The sequence below is a fragment of the Staurois parvus genome, unplaced genomic scaffold (assembly GCF_062004578.1).
Source record: "Staurois parvus isolate SC_StPar_1 unplaced genomic scaffold, SC_StPar_1.0 ptg000025l, whole genome shotgun sequence".
Taxonomy (NCBI): domain Eukaryota; kingdom Metazoa; phylum Chordata; class Amphibia; order Anura; family Ranidae; genus Staurois; species Staurois parvus.
This window is the reverse complement of record NW_028317821.1, coordinates 8703208-8718872: the sequence shown is the minus strand read 5'-3', so window position 1 is coordinate 8718872 and position 15665 is coordinate 8703208. Positions and strand designations below refer to the sequence as shown.

General features: G+C 39.9%; 1 protein-coding gene across 2 annotated transcripts in view; it reads left to right on the top strand.

The window, feature by feature from the left end:
- Nucleotides 1-15665, top strand: part of PAH (phenylalanine hydroxylase) — an 83968-nt gene that overhangs the window by 12322 nt on the left and 55981 nt on the right. For both annotated transcript variants that reach the window (XM_089651817.1, XM_089651818.1), the window contains exon 2: nucleotides 1295-1399. In XM_089651817.1, the coding sequence (XP_089507943.1) occupies nucleotides 1295-1399 (105 nt within the window). The remainder of the gene's footprint in view (nucleotides 1-1294; nucleotides 1400-15665) is intronic.

Sequence of the window (15665 nt, the reverse complement as noted above, 5' to 3'; positions counted from 1 at the left end):
TGGCTGACAGAGCCTTCTATAAGATGACTATGGGTCACAGGAGTACAAAAGTTAATGTACCCCTTTGAACCACGAGAGAAAAATGGCCAAAAAGCTTTGACCATACTTATCTTTTAAAGGATTTAAAATTCTGTTTAGCCTCAGTTTTTTTAATTTAAGCACATCTGCCAAACTTCACAACAAGATAGATCAATCTACTAATTTCTGCTTTATTGTTTCCTGGATCCCTGCTCATTGGACACAATTGGTGATTCTAACTTAATGTCCAGTGAGCAGGCCTGAAGTTGAGGGGTAACATAGGAAGCCACAAACATACTAGTTTAGAATTCTATATCGAACCAAAAACACAAACTGCTGCAGGTAAAAAGTCCCTGACCCTTTCCAAAAAAACACACTGGCCAAACCACACAGATGTGAATGTGAACCATAGGGAATCATGTTAAATGGACTGTAGTGCATTGCTGCAAACTGGGAAATGCACTGGAAACCACACAAGTGTAAACCTGGCCTAAGTGTCTGAATTGCCACGTCCTAGGGTCCAATGTTGTCATATAACAGGCTAGGGAGCATAGTTGTGCCATCCCTAATACAGGGTCTGTCAGTATAACCAGAGATATTTCAGGGTTAATAGTGGGAATCAGAACAGCAGTAAGAGTGCCATTAAGATAAGTTTAGGCATCAAAGGATGCACTAGCGCAGGGTGATGATTACGTTTAGTGTCCTTAGTTTTAAACCCTTTTGATATATTCATTTGATTTTCAAAAGCATATATCAGAAAACTTGAAAACAGACAATATACTGAAAGTCCAGAATAAAATTCAGGTAAATATTACTGCTTTTTTATGATAGTCAATAGAATGTGGGCCAGCACAGTGGTTTAGTTGTAAATACTTCTGCATCACTGGGGTCCCTGGCTACAAATCTTGGTCAGAACAATATCTGCGTAGAATTTGCATGTTCTCCCTATGCTTTTATTGAGGATAACTGTCTAAATTGGTCCTAGTATGTGTATGTAGGAATGTGAAATAGGGACCCTAGATTGTATAATCCTTGAAGGCAGGGACTGATGCAAATGTACAATACTGTATATGTAAAGAACTATGTAAATTGCTGGCATTATATACAGTAAATACCTGTAATAAATAGATTAAATACATTTGAGGTTCAACTTTACATTTTAGAATTTGTATTTTCTTCAGTTTGAATTTGAGTAGTACTGTTTATTGGTGTTCTAGAAATATTGTTTTTTCAACAAAAACATTTCAGTAACTCAAACAATTTCCTTGGTATGCAGGATTCTAACTATATTGAAGAGAGCACTAAAGACAACAGGATCTCTTTGATCTTTTCACTCAAAGAAGAAGTTGGAGCTTTGGCCAAGGTCCTGCGCATATTTGAAGTAAGGATACATGCGTTCTCTACATATGCTTTTTGTCCTTGCCACATTGTTTTAATTGTGGTATACTGCCATTTACCACAAGGTGATATACTAGTGTAGTACAATGTCGTTCAGTGTAGTATTGCTGTGAGAGTATAGGTGACTGTTAAAGGAGGCTACACAGATTTACAATGATCATTTAGCAACATTTTATTCAATTACAACCCTGAGTTGTATAGGCAGCCCATGCTTACAACAATGATATTCCAGGTTTAAATAGATATTTCTCCCTTAAAGTAGTTGCAAACCTCAGACATGAAATATGAACAAAGCGTATCCCTCTATAGTGTGTGCATGTCTCAATTCAGAGCAATAAGTGTCATTGCTGTCTGCTGCCTTGTTCCTCTGCTATAATCTTGAGTCACTTCTGACAAGTTTTCCTGACACCAAGAGAAAAATGGTGACAGGGGAAGGACCTCCAGCAGAATGACAGTCTCAGCTCTGTTCCTTCAGAGGTGAGTGGGAGGGAGGAAGCGCTAAGACGCATCTACTCTGTGTGCGTTTGGGGATGGACCATCAGCAATGGGGGTTAGTAGAAGGTCCATGTTGGGGTGGTGTCCAAGTCCATCTGTAGTGGGGGGCTTGTAGTAGTATGGACTTGTCCGAGGAGGCAGCTGGCTGTAAGAGCTTGTAGATACTCCTAATGCAGGTAGAGAAGAGAGACAGCAGCGCCACTCTAAGTGTAGAAAGTTAAAATCAGGCAGATTTAATGGTAAAATTGCACTCACATAGGTAGGTAACAGGTAGGCATGTCAAGTGATGGAGGTCCAGTGGGAGCATCAGGTCCTTTGGCCACGCTCTGGGTGTTTTCCTGCTGCTCCGATGGTGTACAGGGCTTGGGGAGCAGCAGAGGGGTGCAGGGAGGCTCACAGAGATGATGTCACCGCATGGACTGGGTTTCCAAGATGGCATACGTTAGGAGTATGCTCACTCCTTCGTCAGGCCGCTGCTATCTCTCTTCTCTATGAGCTCTGTTCCTGTTTACTGGGTGAAGGGGTGTGTGTCCCTTCCCTCCAATCAGCTCTCAGAGCTCTCCTCACTGAGTGTAACTTCAGCTCCCCGCCCCCTGCTTTTCAGAGCTGAGAGACCCTGTGCAAATTCTACACTTTGAATGGATGTAGGGGACAGATGGCTGTAGATAGACAGGTACAACTTATGTAGGATGATTTGTTTCATTTCTGTGTCTCACCTGAGGCCAGTCACTTCACTGGGTATATGGAAGGGTTTACAACCACTTTAAAGTATTTTAACTACACGCATGCTGATAAATTCAATGTTACCAATCATTCTTTGGGTTCCACAAGAACTGAGCTTTCCATTCATGATTATTGAATTTAACATTTTTAAACAATTTGGACCTTGCACACAGGGCCATCCAGCTGCAGTGGGTCTCTCCTGGCATTTTAGTACCTATTGAACTATCTACACAGGATTTCTAAAGATTATGCAGTCCTCCTTGTCATTCCTTAGGGCCTTGCTGCTTCTTTGTGTGCACATCACCTGGGCAAATGTGGCTTATGTTTTCATATGGCTGGCCTAACATTAAAGAATATCTTACCTTTTCATTTCCTGTGCCTGCTGTACCATGTACCTGTGTTAAAAAGTATCCTGTTCTCTTTGTATTGCTTTCTTTGTTTGAAATACCTGGTGATCCTGCCAGTTCCCCTATTTCAAATTGACCACGCTAGGCTGAGAGCACATCCATCTCAGCTTGGTCAGTTTTCTGGCTGTGCTGGGAGAACACCCTGCTTGTAATGCAATGGTCAGACTTCTGCTGACACAACCCCCTGTACAACCATTCACTGGAAAGATCGGTGTTCTGCTGTTTCTCCACCCCCAACTCCCTAAGGCCCTTATGCAACTGAGAATAGCAATTATGTGATCACCTGTAAAAAAAAAGTGAAAAAAAACATTTATAATTTTTTTATTTATATACAGTATATACAAAAATATTTTACCTTTCATTTCTATTTTAACTGCTTCCTGTCCACCCATTGCCAATAGATGGCAGATGGAAAGCAGCGCTGATGAGGGCTAAAGTACCTGTATGTCAGCCAACATCGGAGGCTCCTGCGGGGCTCACTGTGTCACCCAGACACAGCGGATAACATTATTGCTGTGTCCCGATGGTCACATGGTATTGTACCATGTGATTACTGTGTCCAATCACATCAATCACATAATAAACAATTGCAATGGAAAGTAAAGATCATTTCTCTCTGCTCTTTCTTTGAGAGCATAGAGAAGTGATGCTGCAGCCTGTCAAGCTACAGTGACAGACAGCCCCAGTGTCCCCGATCATTACCCAGTGTTATCATAATATAAAATGCAGCCAGTCCCTGTCACCTGTCCCAGTGCTTACAAAAATACCGCCATACAACATACCAATGTACTGATCACTGCCATACCCATATCCTGACCACCGCCATACCCCATACCAGCACCCTGATCATCGCCATATGCCATATCACCACCGTATGCCTTACCAGCACCGTGATCACCACCATACACCATACCAGTATTCTGATCACCCCATATGTCATACCAGTGTCCGGATCACCGCCATACACTGTACCAACATCCTGATCACCACTATACCCCATACCGTCATACCCCATACCAACATCCCGATCACTGCCATACCACATATGGAATTTTAGGGTCTCAACTGATCAATTTATAGATATATGGAAGGATCACCAGGTATGGTGCAGGTTTCAAAATATGACAAAAATGTTATTGAAATGAATATATTAAAGTGTATATGAGATTTTAGTGATTTGGTTTAGATCCACTTCAGCAGTTCAGCACATATTCATGACAGTTTATGTTGCTGTTATTATCCTAATGCTGCTTTAAATTTGTAATCAGCTTTTTTGTTTGCTTTTCATGTGAAATGAAGGGACCATGAGCTTCTCTTTAAAAGAGTTTGCCTATTTTGTTGTAAATGTTTGTGTTGTGACACTTCAAATAATCCTCAAGGGCACTATGAAGGGTCACAATGATTCCCTGTCTGTTTTGTCTAAACTGCACATGGAAAAGTATAACTTCAACGTGAAGCTTGTCAAAGAAAAATCAGATAAATCAAAATTAATTTCTGTTTGGGTGCAGGTGATCTTGATGATCTGAATAGAATGGGTTATATTAGGATATATATTAATCTACTACAGAGTAAACTCTCCCAAAACTAGTATTTTAGGTTTGGATAATCATGACAAAAGAAAAACAATATGGCAAAAAATGAAATTTAAACAGTAAATAAAAGGATTTTCACCCATACTGCTCATGAGATTGGCTTGCTTGTCCCCTTAGGTGCTGATTGCACCTGCTCAGTCAGCTTTCATAGACCAGTAGAAGGATATACTCCAAAACCAGAGCCACAGCACAGCCATATACACATATATGATGACCACCTGATGTGGTCATATTATCATGTACCTCTCGGGTTGTACATATTAATGAAAAGTGCTCAATTATATAGATTTACTCAATACAAAAGTATATTCTTTGAAGTAATAAAAGCAAGTGTAACCATGACTGTAGCTGATAAGCACTGCAGAACTTTGTTGCTGCTGTATAATCCTTCAGCAGTGTGGACAAGTTTACACTGAATATTCATTAATGCAGAAGTTCAGCAGTCATTTTTAAGCTGGCCAATTTGCAATGCTCATCTATGGAGTGTTTCCAGTGCAGGGGGGCAGCCCTCTTGGCTGGGACTAATTCAGTCCTAGAGAAGAGTGATTGGCTGATGCAACAAAGCAAAGATAAGGAGGTCTACAGACTGTGGAGCAAAAAGGAGAGGAATGTCTTGAAGGAAGAAGGTGTGTGGGGAAAAGATTGAGCTGCTGCTGATGGCTGAATGGATCCTTGCCATAGCTACCACAATCAGGTGAACTCAGAAACGCAAAGAGAACCTTTTTACCTGGGAGGGTGTGAGGTGTGATTTGAATGCCTGGTGAGATCAGACTGTACTGTAGAGAGCCCCTATCACTTGCTAGGAAGGAAAGGAGGTACTGTCTATGTAGGATTGAAAGACATCATGGCAAATCCTACCACTGTCTGGGGGCTTGAACTGAACCAGAACATGTGTCCATAAACCCAGAGGAGGGCACCTTGGGTGTGGTAAGAGACTAACATTGTACAAGTTCATCTGTTGTCTGATGGGAACTGTTGTGCTTTTTTTTGAGGGCCCCAACTTTGCCAGCCAATGGTTTTCTTTTTTTTTTCATCAATCACTAGGGGCTGTTGTAGCAAGTCAGGACTGTCTTTATATACAGTTGCTAGGTAAATGTAGTTCCTGTTAATTACTGTTATTCAGAATACCGCACGTGTTAACCATATCTCTGAGTAATGTTATTGTCTTATTGATTTTTTTGTGTACTGTAAGTACACTTTCTAATTCTCTTCTTTTAAGCTACTCTTGGCCTTATCAATTCTTTAAAATACTTTGTGTGTTAGTACATGCTAATTGAGTGAGGTGTGTCATCATTAGTTGTGTAGAGAAATCACGAAACAATTCTGCGTTTTTTCTAGGGGTAGCGCTACTCAAGTAATAACTAAGAAAAATTACATGTTTTTTATGTTGCTTATTATTTATTAAAGCTCCGCACAAATGTGGTGAATTTAGTTTGTGAATCTGAAATACCCCCTGAATCAGAATTACAGCAGATCCTAGCTGAATGACTGCTAATGCACTCATATGAAAAAATAACAGACACACTTCAAAGAAAAAGACTGACTTCCACATTTTTTCATTCTTTGTTGCACATCAGCAGTTTCTTTGCAGTCACTTTCTGTCTACACTGAAGAAAAGACTGCATGGCATTTCTCTATACAAAAGGGATAACAGGCACATGGTGTGGCAGTCCATGTATGTTTGATGAGTTTCAAATGGGCAGGGGTAAGGGTAGTCCAGTAGGCACTAAGGGCAAGCTGCGTAGGAGCGAAGCATAACTCTGCAGAAGGGAAACAAAGAAACACAGCGCCTCTAAGTGTGTACTGTGAAGGTAATTAATAGAAAGATAGGTAGTAATTCACATCTTAGAATTTAGGAACAGGCTCATGGGTAAGAGGGTGTGACATCTGTAGCCAGATGTTGTGTGACTGATCCAGAGAGGAGAGCTATTGTCTGCCAGCAGGTGGTGCTGTGCATGTGCAACATGGATGGTAAGCCTGGTGGAATTTCCAAGGTGTCTGCCAGCAGATGGTGCTGTGCATATGCAGCATAGATGGTGAAGCCTGGCAGAGTCTCCAAGATGTCCGGTATCAGCACGTGTGGCGTCTGAAGTCATCAAAGTATGACGCGTTTCTGAGCATGACAAGAGGAGTCCAAGCGCACTCTTTCATCAGGCAAGCTGTGTTTGCATAAATACTGTCCTTGTCGGGTCATCAGGTATTAGTTTAATAAAAGCTGCATATATAAAAATATCTATATTTTTTGTTCTTTAAAAATTATTTTAACATAGGATATCTATGGGGCCACCAGTTGCAGAAGCTAATTCCATCTGGAAAATACAGGGACAGGACATAGCGCACAAACTGGAAGCATTGAGATACCAGTATTGCTGTGCACCAGTCAGTTTTCAGAAATCTGTATTTTTTAAAGGAAAGCACAAAATTAAGTGCAATGAACAAATTACACTTATCTCCAGCTGCCTTTTCCATGGATATTTCCTAGATGTCTTCTTTAACATGTGTTCAGCCTATTGCTAATTATTTATAACACAGGTATTGGCAACCATATGTGTAAGATCAGAAATATTTGTGATACAAAGAATATATGATTCATCTAGCAAATAAGTATTTTATATTTATATCTATTTTCCCTATTACACTATTTTTTTGCATATATGAATGGCATTTTAGACATTAGAGTAAGAGGCACGGCAACTAAACTAACTGTTAAACCTCATCCACTAGGCCTTCTGGATTTGACACAGGAGAAATTGATCTGGGAAGTAAGAACAGACGTATACTCCACATAACCATCTCTCCTTGGGGATGTATGCCTTTTCACACATTTACTTGCATTTTACTCACGTTTACATGAATTTAGACAAATTGGGTGAAATGGTCCCAGGATTCACACATTTCTTGTTTGCATAAATGTAGATAGGCAGATAGTAGCTGCTGAACGTCAAGGTGTGCATTCAGCCATAGAAAAGCATTAAATGCTTCCAGATGCATTTAGAAATGAGTTCTGAAATGAATTTTTACTCATGTGTACACGAGGCCTTAGCAACAGGCAATAGCTTCTTCTCTGTTTCTAGAACCAAATGTTTTACTCTCTTTCTATATTAATCTACACATTTCATGGCTTGTGCACACAGGTAAAGATATGCATATTACAAATACATCCCTGTGTATGGTACTGCTGGAGCTCAGACACATATAACTATTACATGCATGACCTGTCATCCTACCTTCTGTGGGTAGGAATGATAGTTAATTTTCCAAACATGTGTTTCTGGAATCTTGATGCACTGCCCATGACAGAGCAGAGAAAAGGACCAGTGCATAGTTCAGAAGAGGACTGCACATCACTGGGCCTTTGACATTTCATTTGTGTTCAGAGACTAGCTCCACTACACACTACTCTGTTCTGTCCTTTGACTCCAAGAACAACCTCAGCCCCTCTGACACACCTTGAGTGAATGTTAGTGAAGCACTTATAGGAACACAAGTGTAATTCCTGTTGTGTACGAGGAAATAGACACAAGACCATTTAGTGGTAAATGAACTCAATGTATTGGTATGGGTTAGAATGAATGGTGGTTTGAGCATACATAAACACACAGAAGGTAGGTTCAGACACAGTCTGCTAGACCAGGGTGCCTTGAGGTTTCTTCAGGGGTGCCTTGGCAAGATGTCTAAAAATTGCCCAAAACTTGTATACAACCAGCGGATGGAACAAGCTTGCTTTTTACACAAAACCACAGGTTTTCATTGTGCAGTATTACGACCTTCTAGCTGCCGGTGTCCTGACAGCAAATTACATCATCAGTTGATGTTCAGCAGCCTAGTTTGACCCTCCCCTGCCCCTTTCTATCAGTGCTGGGTTCACATTAGCTCAAGTGGTGGAGAGCAACTGAGGGAGAAGAGAAACATTGGAATACTAGTCAGGACCAGTGTGCAAAAGTGTATTCGCTTTGGAAGAATAAATCAGCTCTAATGTTGAGTGTCCTACATGTGTGGATGTTGCTGCATTATAAAAAAACTATTAGAATAGTTTTTCACATTTTAGAATGGAGTGCCCTTTTAAAATTATGGACAGTCTAGAGGTGCCTCAAGACTGTCCATAATTTTAAAGGATGCCTTGGGACTGTCTATAATTTTAAAGGGTGCCTTGACCGAAAAAAGGTTGAGAAACTCTGTGCTAGACAATATAATCACTATGCCATGCTAACGTAGAATAGAGTTTAGTAGCACTAGACTGACATTAACTTATGAGTCAGCAATGTCAGCAATAAAGAGTGCATATAAACATTAACTGTAATGTGAATAATAATACTATAACTAGTCTAGAGCACACTCTAGGAGAATGGCTAGGATATGGTGGAATGTCCCCTAAGAGGTACCTCTTAGCATAAGTGATAGGTGAAGGTCTCTGTGTAACTGCTGTAAAAAGACAGGTTTTAGTCCTAACTCTTCATCCAGCTAGCGTTGGAGTCCAATTGGACCATTAGTGCACACCAAGAATAGTCCCAGTTAGACCTGTAAGCAGCAATAAGGCTCCTATATGGCGGTATGGTCAGTTCCTAAAGAGCTTAGTCCCTCTAGGAGCAGATAGTAAATCCCCACAGCAGCAGCTCACCCATCCCAGCAATATTGCAGCTCCCCATCCAGTCCCACACAACAATTAGTCCACTTTCTGCTCTGCACCCAGATGACTTTGGCTGTCAGCACACCTGGACTAAGCACTCTGAATCCTACTCAGGCCAATGATATGCATCAGTGGTAGTGCACACTGGACAGAGATATGCACTCTCCAGTCTCCCACAAGGCAAGAAGTTGTGTCCTGTACAGCCTGAGAACATGCTGCTCTTTCCCCTCCTTCTGGCTATCTCTTTTTGGGAAATGCAGTTCAAAGAACTTTATTACAGTAGAGTCTCTCTCCTCTGAACTACAGTTCCCACAGTGCAGTGCTGCCTGACTCAGTCTATTGAACGCCTCCTGCTCAGCAGCTCTCTCCTCTTGCTGATATGGCTGTTAACCAGTTCAGCACTGCAGGGCAGCAGCTACAGTGAGCAGCTGCAGCCAGTGTTTCTCTCACTCTCCATTCTTCGCCAAGCAACTGGCTACATATACTCACAGGCAACCTTATTAGTTACACCTTAGTACCGGATTGGACCCCCTTTTGCCTGCAGAACTGCCTTAATTCTTCGTGGCATAGATTCAACAAGGATTTTGGTCCATATTGACATGATAGCATCATGCAGTTGCTGCAGATTTGTCAGCTGCACATCTATGATACAAGTCTCCCATTCCACCACATTCCAAAGGTGCTCTATTGGATTGAGATCTAGTGACTGTGGAGACCACTGGAGTACAGTAATCTCTTTATCATGTTCAAGAAACCATTTTGAGATTATTTGAGCTGTGTGACATGGAACATTATCCTGCTGGAAGTAGCCATCAGAAAATTGGTACACTGGCACCTGGTGTGGTCTTCTGCTGCTGTAGCCCATCTGTTTCAAGGTTTGATGTGTTGTGCATTCAGAGGTGGTATTCTGCATATCATGGTTGTAACGAGTGATTGTTTGAGTTACTGCTGCCTTTCTATCATCTTGAACCAGTCTATCCATTCTCCTCTGACCTTTGACATCAACAAGGCATTTTCATCCACACAACTGCCACTCACTGGATATTTTTTCTTCTTCAGACCATTCACTGTAAACTCTAGAGATGGTTGTGCATAAAAATCCCAGTCAATCAGCAGTTTTTGAAATACTCAGACTAGCCCGTCTGGCACCAACACCCATGCCATTTTCAAAGTCACTAAAATCCCCTTTCTCCCCTATTCTGATGCTTGGTTTGAACTTCAGCAAGTCATCGTCACCACATCTAAATGCCTAAATGCATTGATTTGCTGCAATTTGATTGGCTGAATGTCAATTTGTGTTTCCAAGCAATTGAACAGGTGTACCTAATAAAGTGGCCGGTGAGTGTACATAATAGTGGGGTAAGGTTTTCAGGAGAAATATAACGATCATTTTCTAAAAACATTTTGTGGAGTCGCACAATTTCTATGAGTATCAGTGAGCACTAAGCATTACTTCCATTAATTTATGCCAAGAGAGATGAATTATTATCACTTTATCTCCCTATCATTCTACCTGTCAATTACCAGTCTGCACTGTCTGCAGATAAAACATTATTATGTACACCTTTGGTAGATAAATACTGGTCATTTGAGTTTGTAATAGAAGATGCAGTCATTTGTGAACCATATTGTTTTTGGACATTGGATGAATGCTCAGTGAGCTTGGTAATTGAGGCCCTGTACATGTCAAAGATCCAATTAAGTTCCAAGAAAAATATCCTGTTTCCCTTGCACATGATTGGGCATTCATTATGAACATAGCTTCAACTCATTTAGTAACTTTACTTTTGCAATGTGAACAGTATCTGCTACTTTAGGAAATCAACCCAAGTTCAACTGAACACTGCTTGTCAAATTATGTTCTAGGGACCATATGAAGCCAAAATGTCAGCATTAACACCATGTGGAGTTCAAAGAAAGACAACTGACTACTATAATCATATCCATACCCTCCCCTAATTAAGACATGTTTCTGATTTCAAATGACCTTTCTGCAGTTAAAGGGTTTAAAGCTTTACCCTGTGGTGCTGCTAAAGATCTTTATGTGGGGAAGACTTGTCTTGAGAGAAATATGGGGCTGTCCTGTTTTACTTTCCCTTCTGAAAATGTTTTATCACATGACCTGAAACAAGTATAGGGATAAGGATTTCTGATTTGCCTTGAGCGTTCCTGATCTGCATACTCATTCTGTGATTTATTAAAGAAGTATCAATGCCGAAACAACCAGGCCATAACATTACAGACCAGTTCTTTTCATTTGCTGGCAACAATTAGTGTTTTTGCTGGATGTTGCAACATTACTGGTAATTCTCCTGTCTCTCTGATGCCACGCAAAATAAATGGGCAGGACAGAAAAACATGTGTGTTTAGCTAATACACTTCAGATGGTGTTGAATTTTATCCATGGCTTAAGCAATTTGTTAGGGGCGGCTTTCAGATTTATCAAACACACTGATTTAGGATTCGTCAGATGAACATGATTTCACCAGCCTATAGGCTTTAAGAATGAATATCCACCCTCTTCGTTTATTTGGGTATTGCAAGTCACTGAACTTCATTTGTTTTTCTCCTACCTGCTTAACATTGGTCAACATACTAAAACACGTTTAAAGTTTGACAGGGCGATTACAAATAAATGTACGCTGCAGTATTAAATCAGAGAGCTGCATTCAGATAAAGTGATGCATTAAAACATTAATATACCAGCACACATTGTCACTTTTCAGTGTACTATAATTTGTAGCTGTGTGAGATCTGTTTTTATAATCAATCTTCTTAGGTGGCATGTGATTAAGCTCCCATTCCCTCTTTTGTGCAAGGATTATTATGTGCCATATTATTATTATTATTATTATGTGCAATATTATTATTATTATTATGACGTGCCTTATTATTATTAATATTTTATTATTATTATGTGCCACATTATGATTATTATGTGCCATATTATTATTATTATTATTATGTGCCATATTATGATTATTATTATTATTATTATTATTATGTGCCATATTATGATTATTATTATTATGTGCCAAATTATTCGTTATGGGTCCTATATGTTTGTGACCAAATGCTTTGAATGCATAGGGCTCTAAACACGACTACCATTAGGCACAGCATTTGGCTCCGTCCAGCCACAGCATATTTAAAAGTGCTGCATAGATTTTGACAAGTTGCTGGCAGAAGGGCTGGAGAACTATGCAACATTTTTTTTAAATAAATAGGGAGGATCAAATCTGCCTGGGTTCAATTTTGCAAAACGTTCTCGAAATTTAAAAAAAATCCAAACTCTTCCCCTAATCCCATTGAAGTCTCCAGGGGTCGCATCTTGACAATAAATGTGTTCCTTTTGTGGGGCTAGTAAACAAACTATTGTCAATAAAGAGAAATAGGAACCCAAGCACTGCCATGGTGGACATGTACAAATGGCAAAATAAAAAAAAACACCTTAGTTTCCCACATATGAAAGCATGTGAGATGACACATAGGGGTAGATTTTCTAAAAATGGTACACTCAGAATCTGGTGCAGCTGTGCATGGTAGCAAATCAGCTTCTAATGCAGGCCATAGATGGGTCGAAAATCGGCCGATTTTTTGGCCGAAAATAAAATCGGCCGATTTTCGGATTGTTAGCGGGTTAATTGTTCGGCCGTTTTTTGGTATTTTGGCAGATTTTTTTTATCGGTAAAGTTGGAAAAAGATCGGCCGATTTTGCCGATCGGCCGATTTTCGTGTCAATTATGGGCAAATCGGCCGATCTTTTTACCGATAAAAAATCTGCGCATGAGCAGTGACTTGCAATAGGAAGACAAAAAGAAGAAGAAAAAGAAGAGGATGATGATGAAGAAGAAGAAGAGGATGATGATGAAGAAGAAGAAGAAGAGGATGATGATGATGATGAAGAAGAAGAAGAGGATGATGATGAAGAAGAAGAAGAGGATGATGATGAAGAAGAAGAAGAGGATGATGATGAAGAAGAAGAGGATGATGAAGAAGAAGAAGAAGAGGATGAAGAAGAAGAAGAGGATGAAGAAGAGGAAGCAGAAGAAGAAGAAGAGGATGAAGAAGAAGAGGATGAAGAAGAAGAAGAAGAGGATGAAGAAGAAGAAGAAGAAGAGGATGAAGAAGAGGAAGAAGAGGATGAAGAAGAGGATGATGAAGAAGAAGAAGAGGATGATGAAGAAGAAGAGGATGATGAAGTAGAAGAGGATGAAGAAGAAGAAGAGGATGATGAAGAAGAAGAGGATGATGAAGAAGAAGAGGATGAAGAAGAAGAGGATGATGAAGAAGAAGAAGAGGATGATGAGATGATGAAGAAGAAGAGGATGAAGAAGAAGAAGAGGTTGAAGAAGAGGAAGAAGAGGATGAAGAAGAGGATGAAAAAGAGGAAGCAGAAGAAGAAGAGGATGATGAAGAAGAAAAGGATGATGAAGAAGAAGAAGAGGATGAAGAAGAGGAAGAAGAAGAAGAGGATGAAGAAGAAGAGGAATAAGAAGAAGAGGATGAAGAAGAGGATGAAGAAGAAGAATTCCAGTCCGGCAAAAAGTGTCCCTGCAGAGAGCTCCGCTATTTCTTTGACAGTGGTGTGACTTTTATTGCAGTTGCAACAATGTATCTATTTGTTTCCGAATAAAAACATCTGTATCCGAAATGGATACAAATAGATACATTGTTGCAGCCGCTATAAATGTCAAAGCACTGTCAAAGAAATAGCGGAGCTCTCTGCAGGGACACTTTTTGCCGGCTGTAGACGGGATGAAAATAGGCCGATTTTTTTTTACCATTCCTGGTAACGTCGGCCGCTTGAACGACCGATTTTTCGTTTTTTTGAAAGAAAAATCGGCCGGTTTTCTCCCCATCTATGGCCTGCATAACTTCAGCTTGTTCAATTAAGCTATGGCAATAAAATCTGGATGCTGATTGCTGTCTGTGCAGAGTTGCACCAGATTTGCACTCCTCAGTTTTAGTAAATAACCCCCATAGCTATCCTCAATCGCCTCTCAGCATGTCACAATATACTATATATATATATATATATATATATATATATATATATATATATACACATACACACACTGTATATGCATAGTATATATAGTGCATTCCTAAAGTATTCAGACCCCCTTCGCTTTTTTTAATTTTTTTATGTTGCAGCCTGATACTAATTCATGATTAAATTAATTTTTTTCCTCAATAATCTACACTCAGTACCCCATAATAACAAAGTAAAAGCATAATTTTAGAAATGTTTGCCAATGTATGAAAAAGGAAAAAGTGAAATATCACATTGGCATAAGTATTCAGACCCTTTCCAACAAATTTAGCTCAGGTGCCTCCCGTTTTTCATGATCATTGCTGAGATGTTTCTACACCTTGATTGGAGTCCACCTGTGGTAAATTAAATTGATTGACCATGATTTGGAAAGGCACACACCTCTCTATAAATAAACTCTCAGCTGACAATGCATACTGTATCAGAACAAATGCCATGAGCTCAAAGGAACTGCCTGCAGAGCTCAGAGATGGGATTATTGCAAGGCACAGAATGATGGTCGATGTTTTTCCGTAAATCTTCCCCCATTTTTTTATTTTTTTAATCTAATTTTCCCTTTTTTGATTTTTTTAATCAAATTTCCCTTTTTGCTCCTGAGTTTTTATTTCCGGTGAGTGGAGTTATGATTACTCCATGATGCGACTATTTTCTTCTAGTTACTGGAGCGCGGTTGCTTGTCCTATATGTTCGGTGATTAGAGCACAGGTGCCTGGTTACTATTTCCGGCGTTTGAGGTGCACTTAAACCCTCGTGAAGATGCTTCCGCTTGGGGGATAATTATTATGCGATGTACGTCGATGGCCTAATGACGTCTTTTAATGATGAAACGCATTGGATGGAGCTACAGCACATGATGTCATCAAGTTACGGATCGTGGCCATCTTGTTTATTAGAATTTTTTGTGTTTCCAAGGCTGAACTTCGTTCATTTCTGTGTAAGTGCAATACTTTTATTAAAAGCTTACGTTTTTAAAATACTATGCAATGAAGCGGTTTTGATCTTCTTTCTACAAGTGCAATTGAGAATGTTCGAACACCTCTTTCCTGGTATTTTATGTACATCCATGTTGATCAGCATAACGCATTGGAAAGTGACCAGTGAAGAGATTTTTAGAGCTCTCCAGCCATCTCTATGTATCTTATGTGCTTTTGACCGCTTGTTTTGGGTACTGTTCTGGTAAGAGGCTATATGTGTGGAAGGTGGAAGAATTCTACTTTTCAAGCACTCTGTTTTCTTTGGCACTGGTTTTCTTGTGAATTCTAGCTGCAATTTCTGGACTTTTTTTGCATGAAATAAATTGCTATTCCATTTATGAACATTTATTCTTGAGTCTCATTTTCTCTGTCATC